The 22,087-nt window shown below is 41.0% G+C and overlaps 1 protein-coding gene across 1 annotated transcript in view; it reads right to left on the bottom strand.

The window, feature by feature from the left end:
- xrcc5 (X-ray repair complementing defective repair in Chinese hamster cells 5) overlaps positions 1-22,087 on the bottom strand; it is a 94,814-nt gene that overhangs the window by 69,170 nt on the left and 3,557 nt on the right. The window contains exons 2-3 of the mRNA XM_060930334.1: positions 6,625-6,738; positions 6,368-6,551 (exon numbers count right to left, since the gene is read on the bottom strand). Of these exons, the coding sequence (XP_060786317.1) occupies positions 6,368-6,551; positions 6,625-6,738 (298 nt within the window). The remainder of the gene's footprint in view (positions 1-6,367; positions 6,552-6,624; positions 6,739-22,087) is intronic.

Here is a 22,087-nt window from a genome sequence, read left to right as displayed (position 1 = left end):
AGGCCGAGGTCACGGTATTTCACCATACGGACCGACCTTAAGCTGGTAAATAATTATTTTTTTTTTCTTTACCAAATTCTAACAGAAAACGAGAGCGCCCAAAAGGCAAAACTGAGCCGAGCCGCCATTTTGAATCCTCATTCACGACTGTAATGCAAATTGCTTCCTCCTCGGTATACAAGTGCACTTCCATGGCAGGAAAAAAAAACTACATTTTGCCGCCTATGCAGTCCCCCATTTATACAAAATTGAGTTATTCAGGATTCAGCCATGTTTTTGCTCGGCATTAGCAACAGTTTTTAGCTTTCTCCTGAAATGTTTTCTTTTATTTCTTCTTCCTCAGGATAGTAAAACTCGCTTTCGCTGTGAAGACTGTTGTTATCGCTATCCATGATGTAAAATTATTGCTATTCTCCTGAGAAATGCTGGCAAAAATTTATAAAAGATTTTTGATACGTATAAATAAATCTTATTTTAAAAAAAAAGATAAATGTTGACAAAAAAAAAAAATGCTACTATGTTTGTTGTTGTGAACGAGCGAGTCGCCAAAGGTCAGTAACCGGGGTCCGTATCGTAGGATACGGACCCGCTCGCCAGCCAATCAGAGCGCAGGATTTGATGGAACCCGGACAGCGAAAAAATTAATGGAATTATGTGGTAAATTAAAAAAAAAAAAAAGTGTTAAAAAAAGGTGTGTTCCACATTTTAGATTCTTCAAAATAGCCAGTGTTTACCTTGATGACGCTTTGCAGACTATTGGCATTCTCTTAACCAGCTTCATGAGGTTGTCTCCTGGAATGCTTTTCAATTAACAAGCTGCTCATAAAATTACAACCTTTTCGGGTTCTAACGGTACCAATTAGGACCATATACACCCTTTCTATTTTGTGCTACAACGTTAAGCAGAGAGGTGTGTGTGTCAGCGCGCAATTACCGTGAATTATTTTTTGGACTAAAATCACCGCATCTCTGCAACCATAAAAGATTTTTTTCAAAATTCCAAAACCTATGATCTTCATACGGTGTCCCTTTACAGAGAGCTGATCTGAAGGTGAACTGAACCTGTCTGAAATTTTAAAGTCCTTACAATAATCACAGAATTGGTGTGAAGGAAAAGGCCATTGCGAGATGAATTTATAATCACTCTGTGATAAACTTTCCTGTGTATTTCTGAATCTTGTCGTTGCCTTTTTATCCACTGAAACATGTGCGACGTTATATTGGGTCTAAAAACATGATTTCAATATGAAATGAATGGACACGCCATCCTGTTATCCCTCTCAACTAACTCATCGCTTGTTTGGTTTTTTTTTCTTTATTTAAAGGCACTGAAAGAGAGTCTCTCATAAGATGAGGAAAATGTAAGATAAATCATAGGTTTTTGGAATTTTGAAAAAAACTTTTATGCTTGCAGAGATACAGTGATTTTAGTAAAAAACAATTAACGGTAATTACGTGCTGAACCAAACCCCCCCACACCCCTACCTCTCTACTTAACGCTGTAGCACAAAACAGAAAGGGTCTACAGTGGTGCTTGAAAGTTTGTGAACCCTTTAGAATTTTCTATATTTCTACATAAATATGACCTAAAACATCATCAGATTTTCACCCAAGTCCTAAAAGTAGATAAAGAGAACCCAGTTAAACAAATGAGACAAAAATATTATACTTGGTCATTTATTTATTGAGGAAAATGATCCAATATTACATATCTGTGAGTGGCAAAAGTATGTGAACCTCTAGGATTAGCAGTTAATTTGAAGGTGAAATTAGAGTCAGGTGTTTTCAATCAATGGGATGACAATCAGGTGTGAGTGGGCACCCTGTTTTATTTAAAGAACAGGGATCTATCAAAGTCTGAGCTTCATAACACGTTTGTAGAAGTGTATCATGGCACGAACAAAGGAGATTTCTGAGGACCTCAGAAAAAGTGTTGTTGATGCTTATCAGGCTGGAAAAGGTTACAAAACCATCTCTAAAGAGTTTAGACTCCACCAATCCACAGTCAGACAGATTGTGTACAAATGGAGGAAATTCAAGACCATTGTTACCCTCCCCAGGAGTGGTCGACCAACAAAGATCACTCCAAGAGCAAGGTGTGTAATAGTCAGCGAGGTCACAAAGGACCCCAGGGTAGCTTCTAAGCAACTGAAGGCCTCTCTCACATTGGCTAATGTTAATGTTCATGAGTCCACCATCAGGAGAACACTGAACAACAATGGTGTGCATGGCAGGGTTGCAAGGAGAAAGCCACTGCTCTCCAAAAAGAACATTGCTGCTCGTCTGCAGTTTGCTAAAGATCACATGGACAAGCCAGAAGGCTATTGGAAAAATGTTTTGTGGACGGATGAGACCAAAATAGAACTTTTTGGTTTAAATGAGAAGCGTTATGTTTGGAGAAAGGAAAACCCTGCATTCCAGCATAAGAACCTTATCCCATCTGTGAAACACGGTGGTGGCAGTATCATGATTTGGGCCTGTTTTGCTGCATCTGGGCCAGGACGGCTTGCCATCATTGATAGAACAATGAATTCTGAACTATACCAGCGAATTCTAAAGGAAAATGTCAGGACATCTGTCCATGAACTGAATCTCAAGAGAAGGTGGGTCATGCAGCAAGACAACGACCCAAAGCACACAAGTTGTTCTACCAAAGAATGGTTAAAGAATAAAGTTAATGTTTTGGAATGGCCAAGTCAAAGTCCTGACCTTAATCCCATCAAAATGTTGTGGAAGGACCTGAAGCGAGCAGTTCATGTGAGGAAACCCACCAACATCCCAGAGTTGAAGCTGTTCTGTACAGAGGAATGGGCTAAAAGTCCTCCAAGCCGGTGTGCAGGACTGATCAACAGTTACAAGAAAGATTTAGCTGCAGTTATTGCTGCACAGGGGGGTCACACCAGATACTGAAAGCAAAGGTTCACATACTTTTGCCACTCACAGATATGTAATATTGAATCATTTTCCTCAATAAATAAATGACCAAGTATAATATTTTTGTCTCATTTGTTTAACTGGGTTCTCTTTATCTACTTTTAGGACTTGTGTGAAAATCTGATGTTGTTTTAGGTCATATTTATGCAGAAATATAGAAAATTCTAAAGGGTTCACAAATTTTCAAGCACCACTGCACATGGTCCAAATTGGTACCATTAGAACCAAAAAAAGGTTGTAGTTTTAGGAGCAGCTTAGTTTTGGAGTTGAACCCTTACAAATTCCTGGGTGTTGCGCGCTCACTGCACACAATGCATATGGCACAACCCGCCACCCGCTCCTGCCGGCTCCAGCACTGAAAGTGCCTATTTATTGCCATTATTTAACCTTGTGCCTACCAAGTGAGGTTACAGAGATGACAAACAGACACTGCTTTATCATAACTGTGAAAGTTGAACACCAAATCAGTAAAGAAGAAAAGAAAAAAAAAAGAATAAGCAAACAATGATGTGTATTAACTTCCTGGGTTCCAGAAAACCGCTCGAGCAGTTGTTGCTCTTCTTCTTCACGAGCGACTTGGCTCGTATTCGTCCGCCTCTTTCTCGGTGGCTATAGGTTCGAAATCGTTCTCAGACAACCAACCAAAGGTTGAGGATGAATTTGAAGAGCTTTCTTTGTCTTTTTCAAAATAATCAGCATCAAGAACGCACGCCATTGGACACAAAAGGATGCAGTGGCGCACAGGACGTCACACATGCAGCGCTGCTGGCAACCTGTAAATCGCTGCGATCTAATAATGCCAGACAAGCTCTTAGGTGATACTTGGAACAGAATTCAGATGCAAAAAAATTTATTTTTCGAACCAATTTTTTTATTTATCGGTGAACTTTACAACCTATTTGAGCATCTCTCACACACAAAAAACCCGGGATTTTATGATTAGAGATAAAAGTGGAGCAAAGAAAAAAAAAAAACCTGAACTTTTGAAAGTCAAACTAAGATATGGGGGGGGGCAACGTCCCCCGAAAATATTTTAATAACATAACACGCAAAACCCTGCATTCTAGTGCATTTTAGTACTTATTTTCACTCAAACAAGTTATAACTTTTAAGCCTTTTTCTTTCATGTACATTAATGATTAACGTTAAAAATATCAAATTTAATTCCCCGAGTTAATGAGTAATTTTCAGGAGTGCATTTAGGAAACGCGGTGATTTTCCTGCCTACACAGTTCATTACTTTGAAAAAAAAAAAAATCAGACAGTTGAAGGTAAACTCAGCAAAATCCCAAAACAGTGCTGTTAAAAAGTAAAGGTCTGTTATGGCCCTTTTCCACTACCCTTTTTCAGCTCGCTTCAGCCCGACACGGCTCGCGTTTCGACTATCTAAGAACAGCACGACTCAGCTCGCTTCAGCCCTGCTCAGCCCCCAAAACTCGCACGGTTTTGGAGTGGGGCTGAAGCGAGCCAAACCGAGCTGAGTGAGGCTAGGGGCGTGAGGAGACACTCCCCTGTGCACTGATTGGTGAGGAGGAGTGTCCTCACATGCCCACACACGCCCTGCGAGCACGCTGGGATCTGTAAACACCGTAAACCCGGAAGAAGAATTACGAATTATGAGAATTATGAAGCCTTATGCGCCTCGCCTCATCTATATGCTCTTGCCAGTATCTGTTGGCGTTGTCGGTGACAACAAGCCACAGCACCAAGACCAGCAACACTAACGACACCATGTCCTCCATGTTTATTGTTTACTCTCCGGGTCGTGAGACTACCGCTTAAAAGATCACTGATGTCACTGTTTGCGCCGCCTAACGACATCACCTGACGTCCACCCACTTTCGCTAACTCCACCCAATGTGTCCACCCACTTCCAGCCAGCATGGTTCAGCGCGGTTGTAGTCGAAATGCAACTCCAACAGCCCCGCTCAGCTCGACTCAGCCCAACTCAGCACGGCACGACTCAGCCCGACTCAGCCGTGTTGGTAGTGGAAAAGCGGCATAAGAGTTTCTAAAGCTTTCAGGTTTCAATGTTGGGGACATTGAGCCTCGTTTATCAATCTTTTAGTCGAGTTGTGCGTTTGCATAAGTTATAGTGAACTAAAAATTTCCAATTCATATTTATTCGAGTTGAAGCCAATTGTTTACATTAGTTCGTATTGTCTGTAAATTTAAACACACCAATGAATACCGAATTTCTCATGTAAATCAGGGGCGTAGGGTGTGTGTGTCACATACTGACTGGCAGCCTGAGTGCATTATGTAACAAAAAATAATTCCCATTGCTAGTTTTAGGCAGCTTAGAAACCGGCTCTTCCATTATTGCCGTTTCTTCCACGTTTTCTTGATGTTGTGTTCTAGAAACGGCACTAAAACTTCGCTTCGAAACCACAAAATGCAACTTTGATGGAAAAAAATATATAATAAATTGCTTACCTCTCTTCACGTCGAAAGAAGGAGGAAAGTTTTGCTTGTTTTGGCATGGCGAATTAATAAGAGAAAATACTCGTAATTCCCAACTAAAAAGACTGCAGCTACACCGGCAGCTTGAACACGCTTTCTAGTGCGATTGTGTTGCGTTTGCGCAGAACGGTGTCAGTCCTGCGCGCCTTGGGCGCGCGCGCCTAACGAGCTCCGGCACGCGCGCCGTTAACAAAACACCTGTCTTTAATCAGTGAACTCTCTCATCTCATTATCTCTAGCCGCTTTATCCTGTTCTACAGGGTCGCAGGCAAGCTGGAGCCTATCCCAGCTGACTACGGGCGAAAGGCGGGGTACACCCTGGACAAGTCGCCAGGTCATCACAGGGCTGACACATAGACACAGACAACCATTCACACTCACACCTACGGTCAATTTAGAGTCACCAGTTAACCTAACCTGCATGTCTTTGGACTGTGGGGGAAACCGGAGCACCCGGAGGAAACCCACGCGGACACGGGGAGAACATGCAAACTCCACACAGAAAGGCCTTCGCCGGCCACGGGGCTCGAACCCAGACCTTCTTGCTGTGAGGCGACAGCGCTAACCACTACACCACCGTGCCGCCCTCAGTGAACTATGTTTGGGCTATTTAAGGACCGCGACCATGCAAGGACGATGCAAAGTATTACGCTGCATCTAGGAATGCGAAAAATCAAAAAAATAAATTTCTCCATTCGAAAAACCGGAGATTTTCAAGAGTTTTGCAAATATCCGGATTTCCGGAAGACTTTCATCCCTGTATGATGTAATTTTTGTGAGAACAGCACTTTAAAGAGAAACGACAGTCCATCATTACTATAAGACATGAAGTGTATTTTAATTAATAAAAATAAAGGAAAAAAGGCTGAACTAGGAGGTGTGTCCAAACTTTCGACTGGTACTGTGAGTGAGTGACGTAAAAAAAAAAAAATTTTTTTTTAATGTTTAAAAAGTTGATTGTAAAGGATACAGTCAGCATGCTGACCACAAGGCTGAAGCTCGTGTTCAGTTTCCTCCAGCAGCTCAAAGTCGGCCATCATCAGATGTCGGCGTATGCAGATGTTCTGGTACTGGCCGTCTTGAGCGAGTGGATTTTTGGTGTCGTCCGTTCCGAACAGAACCAGGCCCAACTCATTTTTATTTTCAGCAAAGACCTGAAATGATTGTAAAATCATGCTGAGATGGTGAATGTCAGCAAAGAGGAAGGATGAAAGTAAAGAAACATACCTGGCGCTGGATGAATTTCTGAATGATCTTCTTAGCTTGATGGAATGGGGCTTCCTCACCAGGGGCTGAGTTACTCATCGAGAAGCCCACATCCATACAAAGCACCACAGCTGACTACAGAGAGAGAAAGAGAGACACAGACTCAAAGTGTGAACTAAATACAGTATTCACTCTTGTCTATGCTTTCAGCTTAGAAGGTGAGAATAGGGCTGCTCGATATTGGAAAAAATCAATATCACGATTTTTTCAGTAAATATCGATATCGCGATTTTTAAAACGATATTTATACACCTTTTTTTAAAGCCCTGATCATCAACACCTGAGGCACCGGGCCACATTTTTATAGTACAGGCCTCATAGGCTACCTGTCAACCCTTCCCGTTGTACCCTGAAACGCCTTTTACTTAAACTATTTACTGTGCAAGCGCGTACTTTGCATAGGTCCTATAGCCTGCACAAGGCTCACGTTCTCCTCACTCAACATTTCCGATCACAGAGGATGGAGCCAGCGCTGGTATTACCAGTGATTACTGCGTAACGTCCACACTGGCTCGTAGCCAGCCAAGGATAAAATCTCTCTCACACACACACACACACACACACACACACACACACACACACACACACACACACACTACAACGTAAGCTTGTGTGTTGTTAAGACACCAACATTAAACACACTCAATATAGAGACAAGTCCTTAAGAATTAACATACATGAAAATAGGCTTCTCTTCCTTCATCTTCCAAATGTGGACTCCGCTATCTTTTTGGCATGTCAGCATTGAAATACCATTTGCAGAGATATTTCACTCGCCATTAAGAAAAGTAAAAGCAACACATGATTAGGGCTACATGATTCGCAGGGGGACACCGTTTTAAGCGCACGGAATTTTAAAAACAATGTAATTACATCTGAGTCCGTCTACATCGCGCAATAAACCCGTCCTTAGCAGAACCTACTTCAAAGCATGATGCTAGCTGCAGATGCACAAGTCAAAATCAAATGAACCCAAGTAAACATGCCGCGGCGGGCAACATTAATAACCAGATTGCCTTACCTTAAAACGCTGCCTTGACCACAGGACGACTCGCAATTATTCCACTTAAATCCACACGGTTTAACACATCTAACACAGCTAGCAAGCTGGATATGTGCTAATATTGTTGTGCTTGTTTTCTTCCGTAGATGCCATTTTTACATTACCCAGTCCCACATCCAAAAATATGACGTAAATATGTTAATTGTATTATTATAACTATTAGCAAGCAAATCAAACAACATATTAAGAAATCAATATATCAAATCACCCGACACGTATGAAAACAGAAGAACTGATTTTTTACTGTTGCGGAGATATCGCGGGAGTAGAATGGATGACGTATGCAAGGCTACGGTGTGCCTTAGGGGACAGAAGGGTTCGTTTTACCTTACTGTCACGTCAATGTTATTGTTGTTTTATTGCCATTGTAGAAATATTGTGCACGTCCCTTTCAACAAATGACAAAAAATCGTTTCATATCGATATTATGAATTTTGATATCGTTTGACACCAATATCGATATCGTGATAAAAATACGATATATTGCACAGCTCTAGGTGAGAATGATTTTTTTTTTTTTTTGGACAGCAACAATGGGGTGGGTGATATGGGGGAAAAAAAAAACCACACAACACGACATATCTTTCTTCTGCCAATAGCTTTTATAGCTGAAATTTTACACATTTTTTTCTCTGGGTTGGATGAATGCAGTAACATTTTCTTTTACGAAATATATTACAGCAGCGGCTACAATTATCGACAGTCCATAATAATCGACACCTTTTCAGATTTACCAATAAAAAACAATTTTACAAAAGGTGAGTTTCAGTACCAACAGTTTTTATTGATTAATTAATCAACCCGAAGACCCGTCTCGCCCTTTGATCTTGTCGTCTGATGACACAGCTCTAGGGCTGTAACGATACACCCAACTCACGATTCGATTCGTATCGCGATTTTTGACCCACGATTCGATACACCCACGATTTTTTTTAAAAATGTTTTTTTAAAAGTAGTAAATTTGACTTATTAACATTTACTTACTTACATTAACTATTTAATAACAGATAATTCAGACCACTGCAGAGAATGAGTAATATGTATGCAAAAATGAACAAATGTATATCCAAAGATTGTTTTATTTCTCAAAATAATACTGTTGAGCCGGAAGCTCTGGTTTTTTCGGTTCTGAAAAAGTCATTTTTCCAAATCGTGTAAATCCGTTAAGATTTTTTTTGGGGGGGGTGGGGGGGTGGGGGGGGGTGGCTCTCTCGCTGTCTCACTCTCATAGGGCCAATGATTTTCTGTGATCGCGGAAAACAGATGGAAATTGCAGAATTTTTATGGTGAAACATTGCTCGCGTGTCAAAATGTAACTGCCGCAGAAGGCTTCCGCCCAAGCAGACATGCCTTCAGTGTTGCCAGATATTGCTAACGTTTTCCACCCCAAAATATGTTCAAAACCAGCCAAAAAGCACCTAAACCTGCCCAATCTGGCAACGCTGCATGCCTTTCCGGTCAAGTGATTGGCTTGTGGCACACCTAGCCAGCCAATGAGCTGCTTGTTTACAGATTCGCTCCCCGCGTCGCAACCAGAATGGCGACCGCTTAAAAGAAATGAATGCTCTGCCAGTGGCGAGTGTGGACGTTGCGTGACTCGCAGAAGATTGTCGCAGGTCAGCAAAAAAACGACTTACTAATAGATATAAAAAATAAAAGTAATTTAAGTAAGTTTAAAATGTAATTTAAATAAAAAGTAAAGTATTCATAAATTGAAGTTTGGAAGCGCCTCTGTTTTTGGGCTGAGGAGAAGTTTGAAAGGGTGTACCGTGATTCTGCCTTCTTGTATCGCGACACGGATCGTGGCTCTGCGTATCGCGATTTCGATTTCGATACGCATATTGTTACAGCCCTACACAGCTAGTTACCTGAGATGGAATTTTTTTTTTTTTTTTTAAAAGCACGATCAGTAATTTTTCAGAAAACCCGGATGTTATCATCGCAGGTAAGCATGGTGGAAAGATCATGGGCATGTTTTTACTGATCAAATTCACCGACACTTCATGATCTCCTCATCGAAACCTACTTTGTTTCTTACGTTTTCATTTTGGATCTAAACGCGCGTTTGAGAGTCACGTGAGGTGTCGATAATAGTGATCGCTTTCTCCGGTGTCCACCATTATCGACACACTGTGGAATTAAGTGACATTTACAACGGTTATGGATCAATCTTTGTGTAACATTGTTCAAGTAGATAAAGTACTTAAAAAAAAATAATAAAAGTGCTGTGATTTATAATAATTTTTTTTCTGATTCATAACAGAATGGAATGTTTATAGAGTATTTGGAATCCGATTGCAATAAATAGAATTAAACCAGAATTAAATTCCTAGCATGTAAAAAATTACACGCTTGAAATATTCAGATCTTTCTATTCCATTCAGAATTTTTTTTTGCAGTTTGTTGTAAATATCTACCACATATTACAATATCAGTGGACATTTTACATTTTTAGATGTAAATTTAAAATCTCAATTAAAAATTTTTTTTTCACTTGTTTGAAAATACTGAAGCTTCACTAATCTGAATCTAACTGCAACAAATTAGAGCACTGTTTGAAATAGAAATCATTTTTTTGGTAGTGACTGATCCTTTGTCATTTTGAAAATTCTTGTAATAAGGTGGAAATTAAATAAATTTTAGCAATTATTGAACTGAATATTTAGAGAATATTTATATTTTAATAGTAATACAGTGGCGGCTACAATTATCAGTACCCTAACGATCTTTTGGCCATTTCAAAAGTATAAAAGACTTTCAATACGTAAATTGTGCATGAATAATTACTCAAATGTCCACTGGAAAAAAATGATTTGATTCCCGATTACTTTGCGTATCAGATCACGTGACTCCGTTCCACAAGTATTGGCACCTTTGTCCAGAGTTATCGACACCGTTCTGCAATTATTGACATCCAGATGATTATTTATAAATAAATAATCGGTATGTGGTCTTAAGTTAACAAAACATAGTTTTTATTTAAATTTGGTTTACATAGACTTATGTTTAGTACAAAACATCTTTTATATAAATATATGGATGTTGGTGTTTACGTAAATGAGGAAGTAATTCTAAGGTTTGTAAACAAATTAACTGATAATGTTTAACCTGCGTCAGAAAATCTTATTGTTCCACTTTAAGTATTTTCATAAAATCACATTTTGTTAATCATTCGTTGTTGTTTGTATTAATTTCTCGTTTTGTAGTTTACCAATAAATGTCAACAGGGAATTGAGATCATAACCACATGAACATCCAGGTCAAAGGTCGCATGTCATTCCTCGAATCAAAATATAAAATGTCCACTGATATTGTAATATGTGGTAGATATTTACAACAAACTGCAAAAAAAAAAAAATTCTGAATGGAATAGAAAGATCTGAATATTTCAAGCGTGTAATTTTTTATATGCTCAGAATTTAATTCTGGTCTAAGGGCCCGTTTACACGAGGACGCTGTCGGGTAAAAACGACTAAATATTTTATCAGAAGTGCCTTTCGTTTACACGAGGACGACGTTTCCGAGGCTGAAAAACGGATAAAATTGAAAACGCCTTCCAGAGTGGATAAGTTAAAAACGGCCCCCGTTGCACATCCGTCTAAACTACCCAATACGCAAAACTCTGCTCGGATCTGCTCACGTCGGGTACGCGTTTACGTCATACATATGTCATATACTGCACATGCCAGCCCGGGAAGTAAGAAAGTAAGTAAAAAAGTAAGAGCATGTCTGATTACATCGATCCAACGGACCTTCAAGCTGCTCTGTGTTTTAATGCAGTAGATGCGTTTTCCTGCTCACCCGCCCGGCTGGAGCTCCTCAGTTTGGTGTCGCCAAGTTACACACACGCACGTGCGCGCCGCCTATTCAAGCCGCTCGTGAAACCATAAACCCGAGACTGAAAACAAAACTAGCAGCCGAACGGGTTTATTTTGCTGAGATGGACACTGCCTTTTCTCTTCTTCACCGAAACAAGAGTGAGTGTTACTTAATAAAGGCAGATTAAAAGAGTTTCGGTTTGCTCCTGCTCCTCCCTCGAGCACTACAGTACCTCAGCCGGACCGGTGTTCTGTAAAGTTATCCTAGCAAGTTCTCATACAGACCGTTTTATTATTCAAAACAAGTCATTACAAATTATTTGACTCGGCCAAAGACTCGACCAATACGCACAAAACATAAAAATCAGCAAATGCGTGAAATTCTCACCGATTTTCTATCAGCCCAGCTGATCGGTGGGACAAAACTACTGTTGAATTTTCCTACCCTCCTGGATTTCGCGCATGCTTGGTAGGATAACTTGACAGAACAGCGGCGCAGATGTGCAGATCAGACAAGACAGAAGACGTTGCGCATGCGTGCAGACATAGCGGAGACATTTATGCGTCACCGTATAGACGCAGATTTCCTCCTTGAAAACGGTCATGTAGACGCGGAAAAAAGTGAGAACGAAAACGGACTTTTGCGTTTTTGTTTTATACCGTCCCCGTGTAAAGTGGGCCTAATTCTATTTATTGCAATCGGATTCCAAATACTCTATAAACATTCCATTCTGTTATGAATCAGAAAAAAAAAATTATAAATCACAGCACTTTTATTTATTTTTTTTAAAGGTACTTTATCTACTTGAACAATGTTACAAAAAGATCGATCCATAACAGTTGTAAATGTCACTTAATTCCACAGCGTGTCGATAATGGTGGACACCGGAGAAAGTGATCACTATCATCGACACCTCACGTGACTCTCAAACGCGAGTTTAGATACAAAATAGTGACTGTCAAATGAAAGAGTAACCCTGTGTCTGAAATCCCTCACTCGTTCACTACTTCCTACTCCCTAGATAGTGAATTACTATACAGTGAGCTCATTGATAAAATGAAGAAACACTTTCGGATTCTAGTCCGTTGTGCTGGTATTTATGTCGTTACTGTTGCACAATCAAAACGTGCCAGATCAGTCGGCTGGTGGGTTTTCAAAATAGTAAATACGTATTATACTGAGTATATTTCCCACGTTAATAAATACAAAGTACTTTGTGTCTGCTGCATCTTTCAATTCTTTTAATTCAAGGCTGAATCCTTTCTTTCTTCTTTGCCGCTGCCTTTTATTAAATCAAATTTGAGGCTTTTAATTTGATTTCTTTCAGCGTGACCGCAATGTATGATGGGATATATTGCTTTGGTTAGTGACCACTGGCTGTACACTACTTTTCTGTGTACATTATGGAATACTTTGAGTGCATACGGGGTGTAATAATTCTCATTATACATTCGGACAGCGCTACAAAATGGCGATCTCACTATATAGTGAGTAGGGAGTGACTTCGGACATAGGGTAAGAAACAAAGTAGGTTTCAACAAGGAGATCATGAAATATCGGTGAATTTGATCAGTAAAAACATGTCCATGATCTTTCCACCATGCTTACCTGCGATGATAACGTACAGGTTTTCCTCAAACTGCTAATTCTGCTAAAAAAAATTCCATTTCGGGTAATGAGCTGTGTCATCAGACGACAAGATGCAAGAGCGAGGGGTCTTCCGGTTGATTAATTAACCAATAATAACTGTGGGAACTGAAACTCACCTTTGTAAAATTGTTTTTTTACTGGTAAATCTGAAACGGATTTGATAATTATGGACTGTCAATAATTGCAGCCGCCGCTCTAGTTCAATATTACACACTAAAGCTACTTGAATCGACGTCTCACATTCTGAAACTAGACTGCATTTCCACAGAGAAAATGCATGGTGTGCTTGCCAAGCTGTAGCAGAACAGCTATCATGTTAATGTGAATGCTAACATGCTATCAGCTAGCAGGCTAATGCTAACATGCTAACAGCTAGCATGTTAACATTCTATTGCTAACATGCTAACGGCTAGCATGCCAATGCTAACAATTAACATGCAAGCATGCTAATATGTTAATGATAATGCTAGCATGCTATCAGCTAACATGCTAATGCTAACAGTTAACACACTAATGCTAACAGCTAGCATGCTTACATTCTAATGCTAACATGTGAATGCTATGTTATCAGTTAACATGCTAACAGCTAGCATGCTAATGCTAACATGCTAATATACTAACAGCTAACATGCAAATGCTAACAGCTAGTATCCTAACATGCTCAAGCAAACATGCCAACTATTAACACACTAACAGGCTAATGCTGATATGCTAAGACTAACATACTTTGACGAACATGCTAACTGTTAGCATGCTAAAATCTTGATGCTAACAACTCACATGCTACCATGCTAACAGTTAGCATGCTATCATGATAAGGCTAACAACTCACTAGATAACAGCTAGCATGATAATATAATGGGTAACATTCTAACAGCATGATACACAAATGCTTATATGCTAACTGCTAACGTATGTGTGCCTGTGCGGGCAAGTATTCCTAATAAAGTGGCCACTGAGTTGAAGTTGCTTTGTTGTTAAAGTCTCGAACAGATCCTTGCCAAATGCATTATCACCTATGGAGGAACGAAGGAATGACGCAGTCAAGCTTCAAACAGTTAGCGGCAATGTGGAGGAAAAAGGGATGGATGAACGGCGAGACAAAGATGAGTGCGGGTCAGAGCTGAGATCATGGGAGGTGAGGTGCCCTGAGGTGCCGTATGAAGTTTGGGCCATTATTAAAAAATGTTCTGTTTCCGGTCCACCGGCCGGGTGAGTGCCGTTTGTGCGGGTGAAATTTTTTTTTTAACGCCGGTTTTTCGACATTTTTTTCGGGCTCATAAATCTAAACTCGAACTTGACATTTACGCATTCCCAGGGCTTTCCACTAAAGGCTCATACTGCCTCCGCTGAGTGCGCGCACACACTACTGCCTCCGCCGAGTGCGCGCACACACTACTGCCTCCGCCGAGTGCGCGCACACACACCGCATGTCGGGGCCGCGGATGAGTTACTCTCCCCTGATCAACGAAGTCGGCGGGGAATTTGTGGTTATTATCGGTACAAACAGCGCGAATCACAACTTAAATGAGTGCGGTTCAGTTTGACATTATTGTCAGTCCGTTAGATAAACATTTAATTTTATTAAAATCGAGCATTAATATTTAGAGCCTGTGGGCTACAAAAATAGTCATTAAAGTAGCCGGCTGGACTTAATTGTGTGGCCGGCAGCCGGTGCTTGTGGAAAGCCCTGTCGAATCAGCTCTGCGCATGCGCCGTGCGGCACAAAAAAAAAAATGGCAGCCACCATGAAGGAAGGAGATCCGGAGTTTTCAAACATTTGCTTAAGTGTGAAATCGCAAAATGGTATTCTGGCGAACAACAAAATAGTAAAGATTCAGAAAAACAAATCATTCAGTGATCATTTTAATAGTGTAATTTCATCCGAACTAGGCCTAACGCTCGATTTAGAACTACAAAAAGTCCGTGTGTCGGACATTTTAAGTACCTTTGTAAAAGTTTTGCAAATTTGTATTAAATGTGTCTGCTTTTGTAATAAAAAAAAGCACTGAAAGAAAAAGCAAACAGCATTGCGATTTCTTATCCATCCATATACAGTGGTGCTTGAAAGTTTGTGAACCCTTTAGAATTTTCTATATTTCTGCATAAATATGACCTAAAATATCGTCAGATTTTCACACAAGTCCTAAAAGTAGATAAAGAGAACCCAGTTAAACAAATGAGACAAAAATATTATACTTGGTCATTTATTTATTGAGGAAAATGATCCGATATTACATATCTGTGAGCAGCAAAAGTATGTGAACCTCGAGGATTAGCAGTTAATTTGAAGGTGAAATTAGAGTCAGGTGTTTTCAATCAATGGGATGACAATCAGGTGTGAGTGGGCACCCTGTTTTATTTAAAGAACAGGGATCTATCAAAGTCTGATCTTCACAACACATGTTTGTAGAAGTGTATCATGGCATGAACAAAGGAGATTTCTGAGGACCTCAGAAAAAGCGTTGTTGATGCTCATCAGGCTGGAAAAGGTTACAAAACCATCTCTAAAAAGAGTTTGGACTCCACCAATCCACAGTCAGACAGATTGTGTACAAATGGAGGAAATCCAAGACCATTGTTACCCTCCCCAGGAGTGGTCGACCAACAAAGATCACTCAAAGAGTAAGGCGTGTAATAGTCGGCGAAGTCACAAAGGACCCCAGGGTAACTTCTAAGCAACTGAAGGCCTCTCTCACATTGGCTAATGTTAATGTTCATGAGTCCACCACCAGGATAACACTGAACAACAATGGTGTGCATGACAGAGTTGCAAGGAGAAAGCCACTGCTCTCCAAAAGAACATTGCTGCTCGTCTGCAGTTTGCTAAAGATCATGTGGACAAGCCAGAAGGCTATTGGAAAAATGTTTTGTGGATGGAGGAGACCAAAATAGAACTTTTGGTTTAAATGAGAAGCGTTATGTTTGGAGAAAGGAAAACACTGCATTCCAGCATAAGAACCTTATCCCATCTGTGAAACATGGTGGTAGTAGTATCATGGTTTGGGCCTGTTTTGCTGCATCTGGGCCAGGACAGCTTGCCATCATTGATGGAACAATAAATTCTGAATTATATCAGCAAATTCTAAAAGAAAATGTCAGGACATCTGTCCATGAACTGAATCTCAAGAGAAGGTGGGTCATGCAGCAAGACAACGACCCTAAGCACACAAGTCGTTCTACCAAAGAATGGTTAAAGAAGAATAAAGTTAATGTTTTGGAATGGCCAAGTCAAAGTCCTGACCTTAATCCAATGGAAATGTTGTGGAAGGACCTGAAGCGATCAGTTCATATGAAGAAACCCACCAACATCCCAGAGTTGAAGCTGTTCTGTACGGAGGAACGGGCTAAAATTCCTCCAAGCCGGTGTGCAGGACCGATCAACAGTTACCGCAAACGTTTAGTTGCAGTTATTGCTGCACAAGGGGGTCACACCAGATACTGAAAGCAAAGGTTCACATACTTTTGCCACTCACAGATGTGTAATATTGGATCATTTTCCTCAATAAATAAATGACCAAGTATAATATTTCTGTGTCATTTGTTTAACTGGGTTCTCTTTATCTACTTTTAGGACTTGTGTGAAAATCTGATGTTGTTTTAGGTCATATTTATGCAGAAATATAGAAAATTCTAAAGGGTTCACAAACTTTCAAGCACCACTGTATAATTTAAAAAAAAAAAAAAAAAAAATCCCTCCCTCCCGACTGAAAATTTTTTTGCTCACCCGGTGGACAGGAAACGGATTTTTTTTTAAGGATGGCCTTGGTGGATGTGCGGTGAAGTGTTACTGACCAAAACTCCATTCATTTGAATGGGGCCAAAATCAATGGAAGCCTATGGAGGTGAAAAGGGATGTGTGAAAACCAAGAAAAAGACGAGTGCGGGACTCAGATGAGGGGATGGATATGTGCAGAGACTTGGCCTGAGGCAGCATGTGAAGTTTCATGAAGTTTGGTCACTCGGTTCAAAAAACTGACAGTGAAAGTTTTTCTTCCGAAAATCCATTCATTATTCAATGGGGCCAAAAATCAACAGAAGTGAATGGGGGGAAAAAAAAACCCTGCTGAGCAAAAGGAAAAGACTGTCGCCTCACAGCAAGAAGGCTCCGGGTTCGAACCCAGCGGCCGACGAGGGCCTTTCTGTGTGGAGTTTGCATCTTCTCCCCATGTCTGTATGGGTTTCCTCCCACAGTCCAAAGATATGCAGGTTAGGTTAACTGGTGGCTCTAAGTTAAGTGCGAATGGTTGTTTGTGTGTCTCTGTGCGTATCAGCCCTGTGATGATCTGGCGACTTGTCCAGGGTGTGCCCTGCCTCTCGCCCATGGTCAGCTGGGATAGGATCCAGCTTGCCCCCTGCAACCCCGCATGGGATAAGCGATTACAGATAAAACAAAAAAACTTTAGGGCAAGAAGAAATGACAAATAATTTTTTATTTTCTTTACCTCTTCAACTTCAAATCCTTTGAGAACGCGATGGATGAGTGTCTGAAAGCTTTTTTTTTTTCCCTTTTTACCAACAAGCTCACTATATACAGTCAAAGTAAAAAGTATGTGAACCCTTTGGAATTATCTGGTTTTCTGCATGAATTGGTAATAAAAAGTGATCTGATCTTCATCCAAGTCACAGGTACTGATATACACAATGAGCTTAAGCCAATAACACAAAAAAATTCTACTTTATCATGACTTTATTATACAAATGCATTCAACATTCACAGTAGTGGTGGAAAAAGTAAGTGAACCTTTGGATTTAATAACTGGTTGACCCTCCTTTGGCAGCAATGACCTCAACCAGGCGCTTCCTGTAACTGCAGATCAGACCTGCACATTGTGCAGGGGGAATTTTAGCCCATTCTTTCCTGCAGAACTGCCTTAACGCTTCCATATTCTTGGGTTGTCTTCTGTGTACGGTTGTCTTCAAGTCATTCCACAGCATCTCTATAGGATTGAGATCTGGGTTCTGACTAGGCCATTCCAAAAGGTGGATTTTGTTCTTCTGAAAAACATTGTGCTGTGGATTTGCTGCGATGTTTGGGGTTATTATCCTGTTGCATCACCCAGCCTCTTCTGAGCTTCAGTTGACAGACAGACACCCTCACATTATCCTGGAGAATTTGTTAATAAATTTGGGAATTCATTTTCCCCTCAATGATGGCAAGCTGTCCAGGCCCTGACGCAGCAAAGCAGGCCCAAATCATGATGTTCCCTCCACCAGACTTTACTGTAGGGATGATGTTTTGATGTTGATGTGCATTGCTCTTTTTACACCAAATGGAGTTCTGCTTGTTCCTCCCAAATAGTTCAACTTTGGTTTCATCACTCCACAAAACATTTTCCCAGTACCATTGTGGAGTGTCCAAGTGCTCTTTTGCAAAATTCAGGCACGCAGCAATGTTCTTTTTTAACAGCAATGGCTTTCTTCTTGGTGTCCTGCCATGGACTCCTTTCTTGTTCAATGTTTTGCGTATTGCTGAATCATGAACAGAGATGTTAGCTAGTTCTAATGACATCTTCAAGTCTTTCGCTGTCACTCTCCGGTTCTTCTTTACCTCATTAGGCTTTCGTCTAAACGGGGGAACAGGGGCGCTGCGCCCTCTTACTCTCGGCGTGCGCCCCCTTACCGACTCCGTGAAAACATCCCAGCAACACTACGTGACAATGTGTCTGATCATCAAATACGTTATAATTCCTCCAAAAATATTCCAATCATAGTAGAGACACCGCCAGACGGTGCAAAAACAATCCGAATTGGCGTTTTCCAGACTGAGGCACCATGTTGTTTAGTTGTTTACTTGTCGCGGCTGCTCTCGCGAGATTTGACATGGGTTACATACAAGGTCAGCTGACTTGTAGCGCGAGATTTCTCGAGACTGAATGACCTTTCACCCACCGGCGCGGGAGCTTTTGACAGAAGTAGTTCGCGAGTTGTTTTTGTTGACACTTGGGCATTTAAAGATGTCATCCCGCGGCACGAAACGGAAGAAAGCCAAAGACTGTCCAGGGCAGAAGAAGATTAGGCCAAATAGTGTGTTTCCGGTAACCCGACCATCGAAATTGCCGACCGTAAAGTTTTTATTACAAATTTCCCTCGATATTTTAGTGTAAGCGGCGTTAGTTTGTCATAATTTTTTGTTTCAACGCATTCAAGTTGTGAAAGAAATGATAAAAAGTAAAATGTTTCGCCACTTCTATCAGCCCTCCTCCATAAACTGAGCCGAGCCGCCATTTTGAATCCTCATTCAAGGCTGTAATGCAAATTGCTTCCTTTTCAGTATACAAGTGCACTTCCATGGCAGGGAAAAACACTACATTTTGCCGCCTATGTAGTCCCCTATTTATACAAATAGGAGTCATTCAGGATTCAGCCATGCTTTTGCTCGACCCAAGTTCTACAGTAGGCTAGGCTAGGCCGTCTGCTTTTAATGGAAGTAGCCTAGCCTAGGACGTTATTTTCACGTTATTTCTTGATAAGGTGTTTTCATGTTATTACACGAAAATATCATGAAATATCGCTTCCGTAGATCATAACTCGAACTCTCGCGATATTTTTTTTATTCGTTTAAAGATTTAAAACACTTATTTTATTATGATGTGTGGTATAAAGGATTCTGTGCCAAAATACTATTTTGTAAGATGTTTACTTGTGTTAATTTTTTCGAACAAAAAAAAAAAAAAAAAAAAAAAAAAAACTTTCCTACCTACCGACTTTATTTTAGCATTTCATGTTACCGGAAACTACCGTAAATTCCAGACTACAGGGCGCACCTGATTAAAAGCCGCATGCTCAAATTTAAGAAAGAAAATCAATTTTGTAATTGTACAAGCCGCACCGGATTTTAAGCCGCAGGCGCAGGCTCCTTCAAATTCACGTTCATTTCTTAGATTTAAAAAAATAAAAAAACACTGTTATTCTTCTTAAGCATTGTTGAGATATTTACCCAGAAAGATATTACAGGTGAGATTTTTAAAAACTTTTTTATTTAATCCGTTTAGCAACATAAACAAATGAATTACATACCTACATATTGTACGTGGGGCGGCACGGTGGTGTAGTGGTTAGCGCTGTCGCCTCACAGCAAGAAGGTCCTGGGTTCGAGCCCCGTGGCCGGCGAGGGCCTTTCTGTGTGGAGTTTGCATGTTCTCCCCGTGTCCGCGTGGGTTTCCTCCGGGTGCTCCGGTTTCCCCCACAGTCCAAAGACATGCAGGTTAGGTTAACTGGTGACTCTAAATTGAGCGTAGGTGTGAATGTGAGTGTGAATGGTTGTCTGTGTCTATGTGTCAGCCCTGTGATGACCTGGCGACTTGTCCAGGGTGTACCCCGCCTTTCGCCCGTAGTCAGCTGGGATAGGCTCCAGCTTGCCTGCGACCCTGTAGAGGGATAAAGCGGCTAGAGATAATGAGATGAGATGAGATATTGTACGTGTTTTTTATAACGGTGCCTGTAACGTGGCTACTCCGAAATATAGCATACGTTTGTATCGAAACACATAACTACGTTGTACGCTATAGGTTGCTGTTTTTTTACTCAACAGTGCATAAACAGTATTCCTGATTCTTCTAATAACTTTTAACTTAATAACTTAACTTATAACATACTTAACAAACTTATAATTTATAACATATACCACATACCGCATCCTAGGCCTACCAGAAAAAGTCACTCATCGCTCTCTTTCTCCTCCGCACTAAAACCATCAAAGTCCTCTAATTCAGTGTCCGAATTAAACAGCCCCAGGATCTCATCACTCACAGTCTCCTCGCTTTCGATGTCACTTGAGTGTACGCCATCTTCATCGCGCAGCAGCCCAGCCTTTCTAAACCCGTTGGTGATGGTTGATATTTTGACACGGCTCCACGCATTTAGGATCCACTGGCAGACTTGAGTGAAAGATGCTCTTCGCATGCGTCCTGTTTTTGTAAAAGATTTCTCGCCGCTTGTCATCCAAGTCTCCCACTCTTCGCGCAGTGCCACTTTAAATGCCCGGTTAACGCTGATGTCCAGTGGCTGTAGATACTTAGTGGTACCCCCAGGAATCACAGCTGGAGTTGAATTTGTGCTCTTGATGGCAGCTTTCACAGGATCTGTTACATGGGCTCTCATGCTGTCCATAACTAGCAATGCTTTTTTTCTGCAAAAAAAAGCCTCCCGGTCGCTTTGAGTAGCACTCTCTGAGCCACTCCTTCATTAGGCTCTCCGTCATCCAACCTCTCTCATTGACTTTCACCACAATTCCCTTTGGGAATTTTTCTTTTGGCATTGTCAGCCGCTTAAAAATGACCATGGGTGGAAGCTTTAGTCCTGATGCTGCGCAGCTCAGAACACAGGTAAAACGTGTCCTCTCGTGGCCGCTTGTTTTTAGTGTGATGGAGGAGTCACCTTTTTTATTTACAGTCCGAGTGAGAGGCAGGTCGAATGTCAGAGGTACTTCATCCATATTTATTATTTCATCTGGCCCGATGGTATTCTCCGCTATCTTTGTTTGAGTGAATGTGCGGAATGCAGCAAGTTTCTCCTCATAGTCGGGAGGGAGCTGCTGGCACAAAGTCGTGCGTGCCCTAACTGACAGGCTTTTCCTTCTCATAAATCTAAAACACCACGATGGCCCACCTTTAAAATCTTCTATTTTCATCTCGGTCGCGATTGATTTAGCCTGCAGTCTGATTTGTACAGTGGAAACACCGCGGCCGCCTGCTCTCTTGTGTGTTAACCCAGTCCTCCATAAAGTTTTCAAGCTGAGGCCATCTGCTATGGTTACCTCTGAAAGCTTTGGTCGTCTTTTTGCATTGGCTCAGTTCTTCTTGCTGGCGCCTCCACCTTCTCACCATCGATTCATTTATGCCAAGATTACGGGCGGCAGCTCGATTTCCTTCTTTAACTGCCAGAGATATC

This window comes from Neoarius graeffei, chromosome 9, assembly GCF_027579695.1.
Source record: "Neoarius graeffei isolate fNeoGra1 chromosome 9, fNeoGra1.pri, whole genome shotgun sequence".
NCBI classification, from domain to species: Eukaryota; Metazoa; Chordata; class Actinopteri; order Siluriformes; family Ariidae; genus Neoarius; species Neoarius graeffei.
This window is presented reverse-complemented; position numbering and strand designations above follow the sequence as displayed.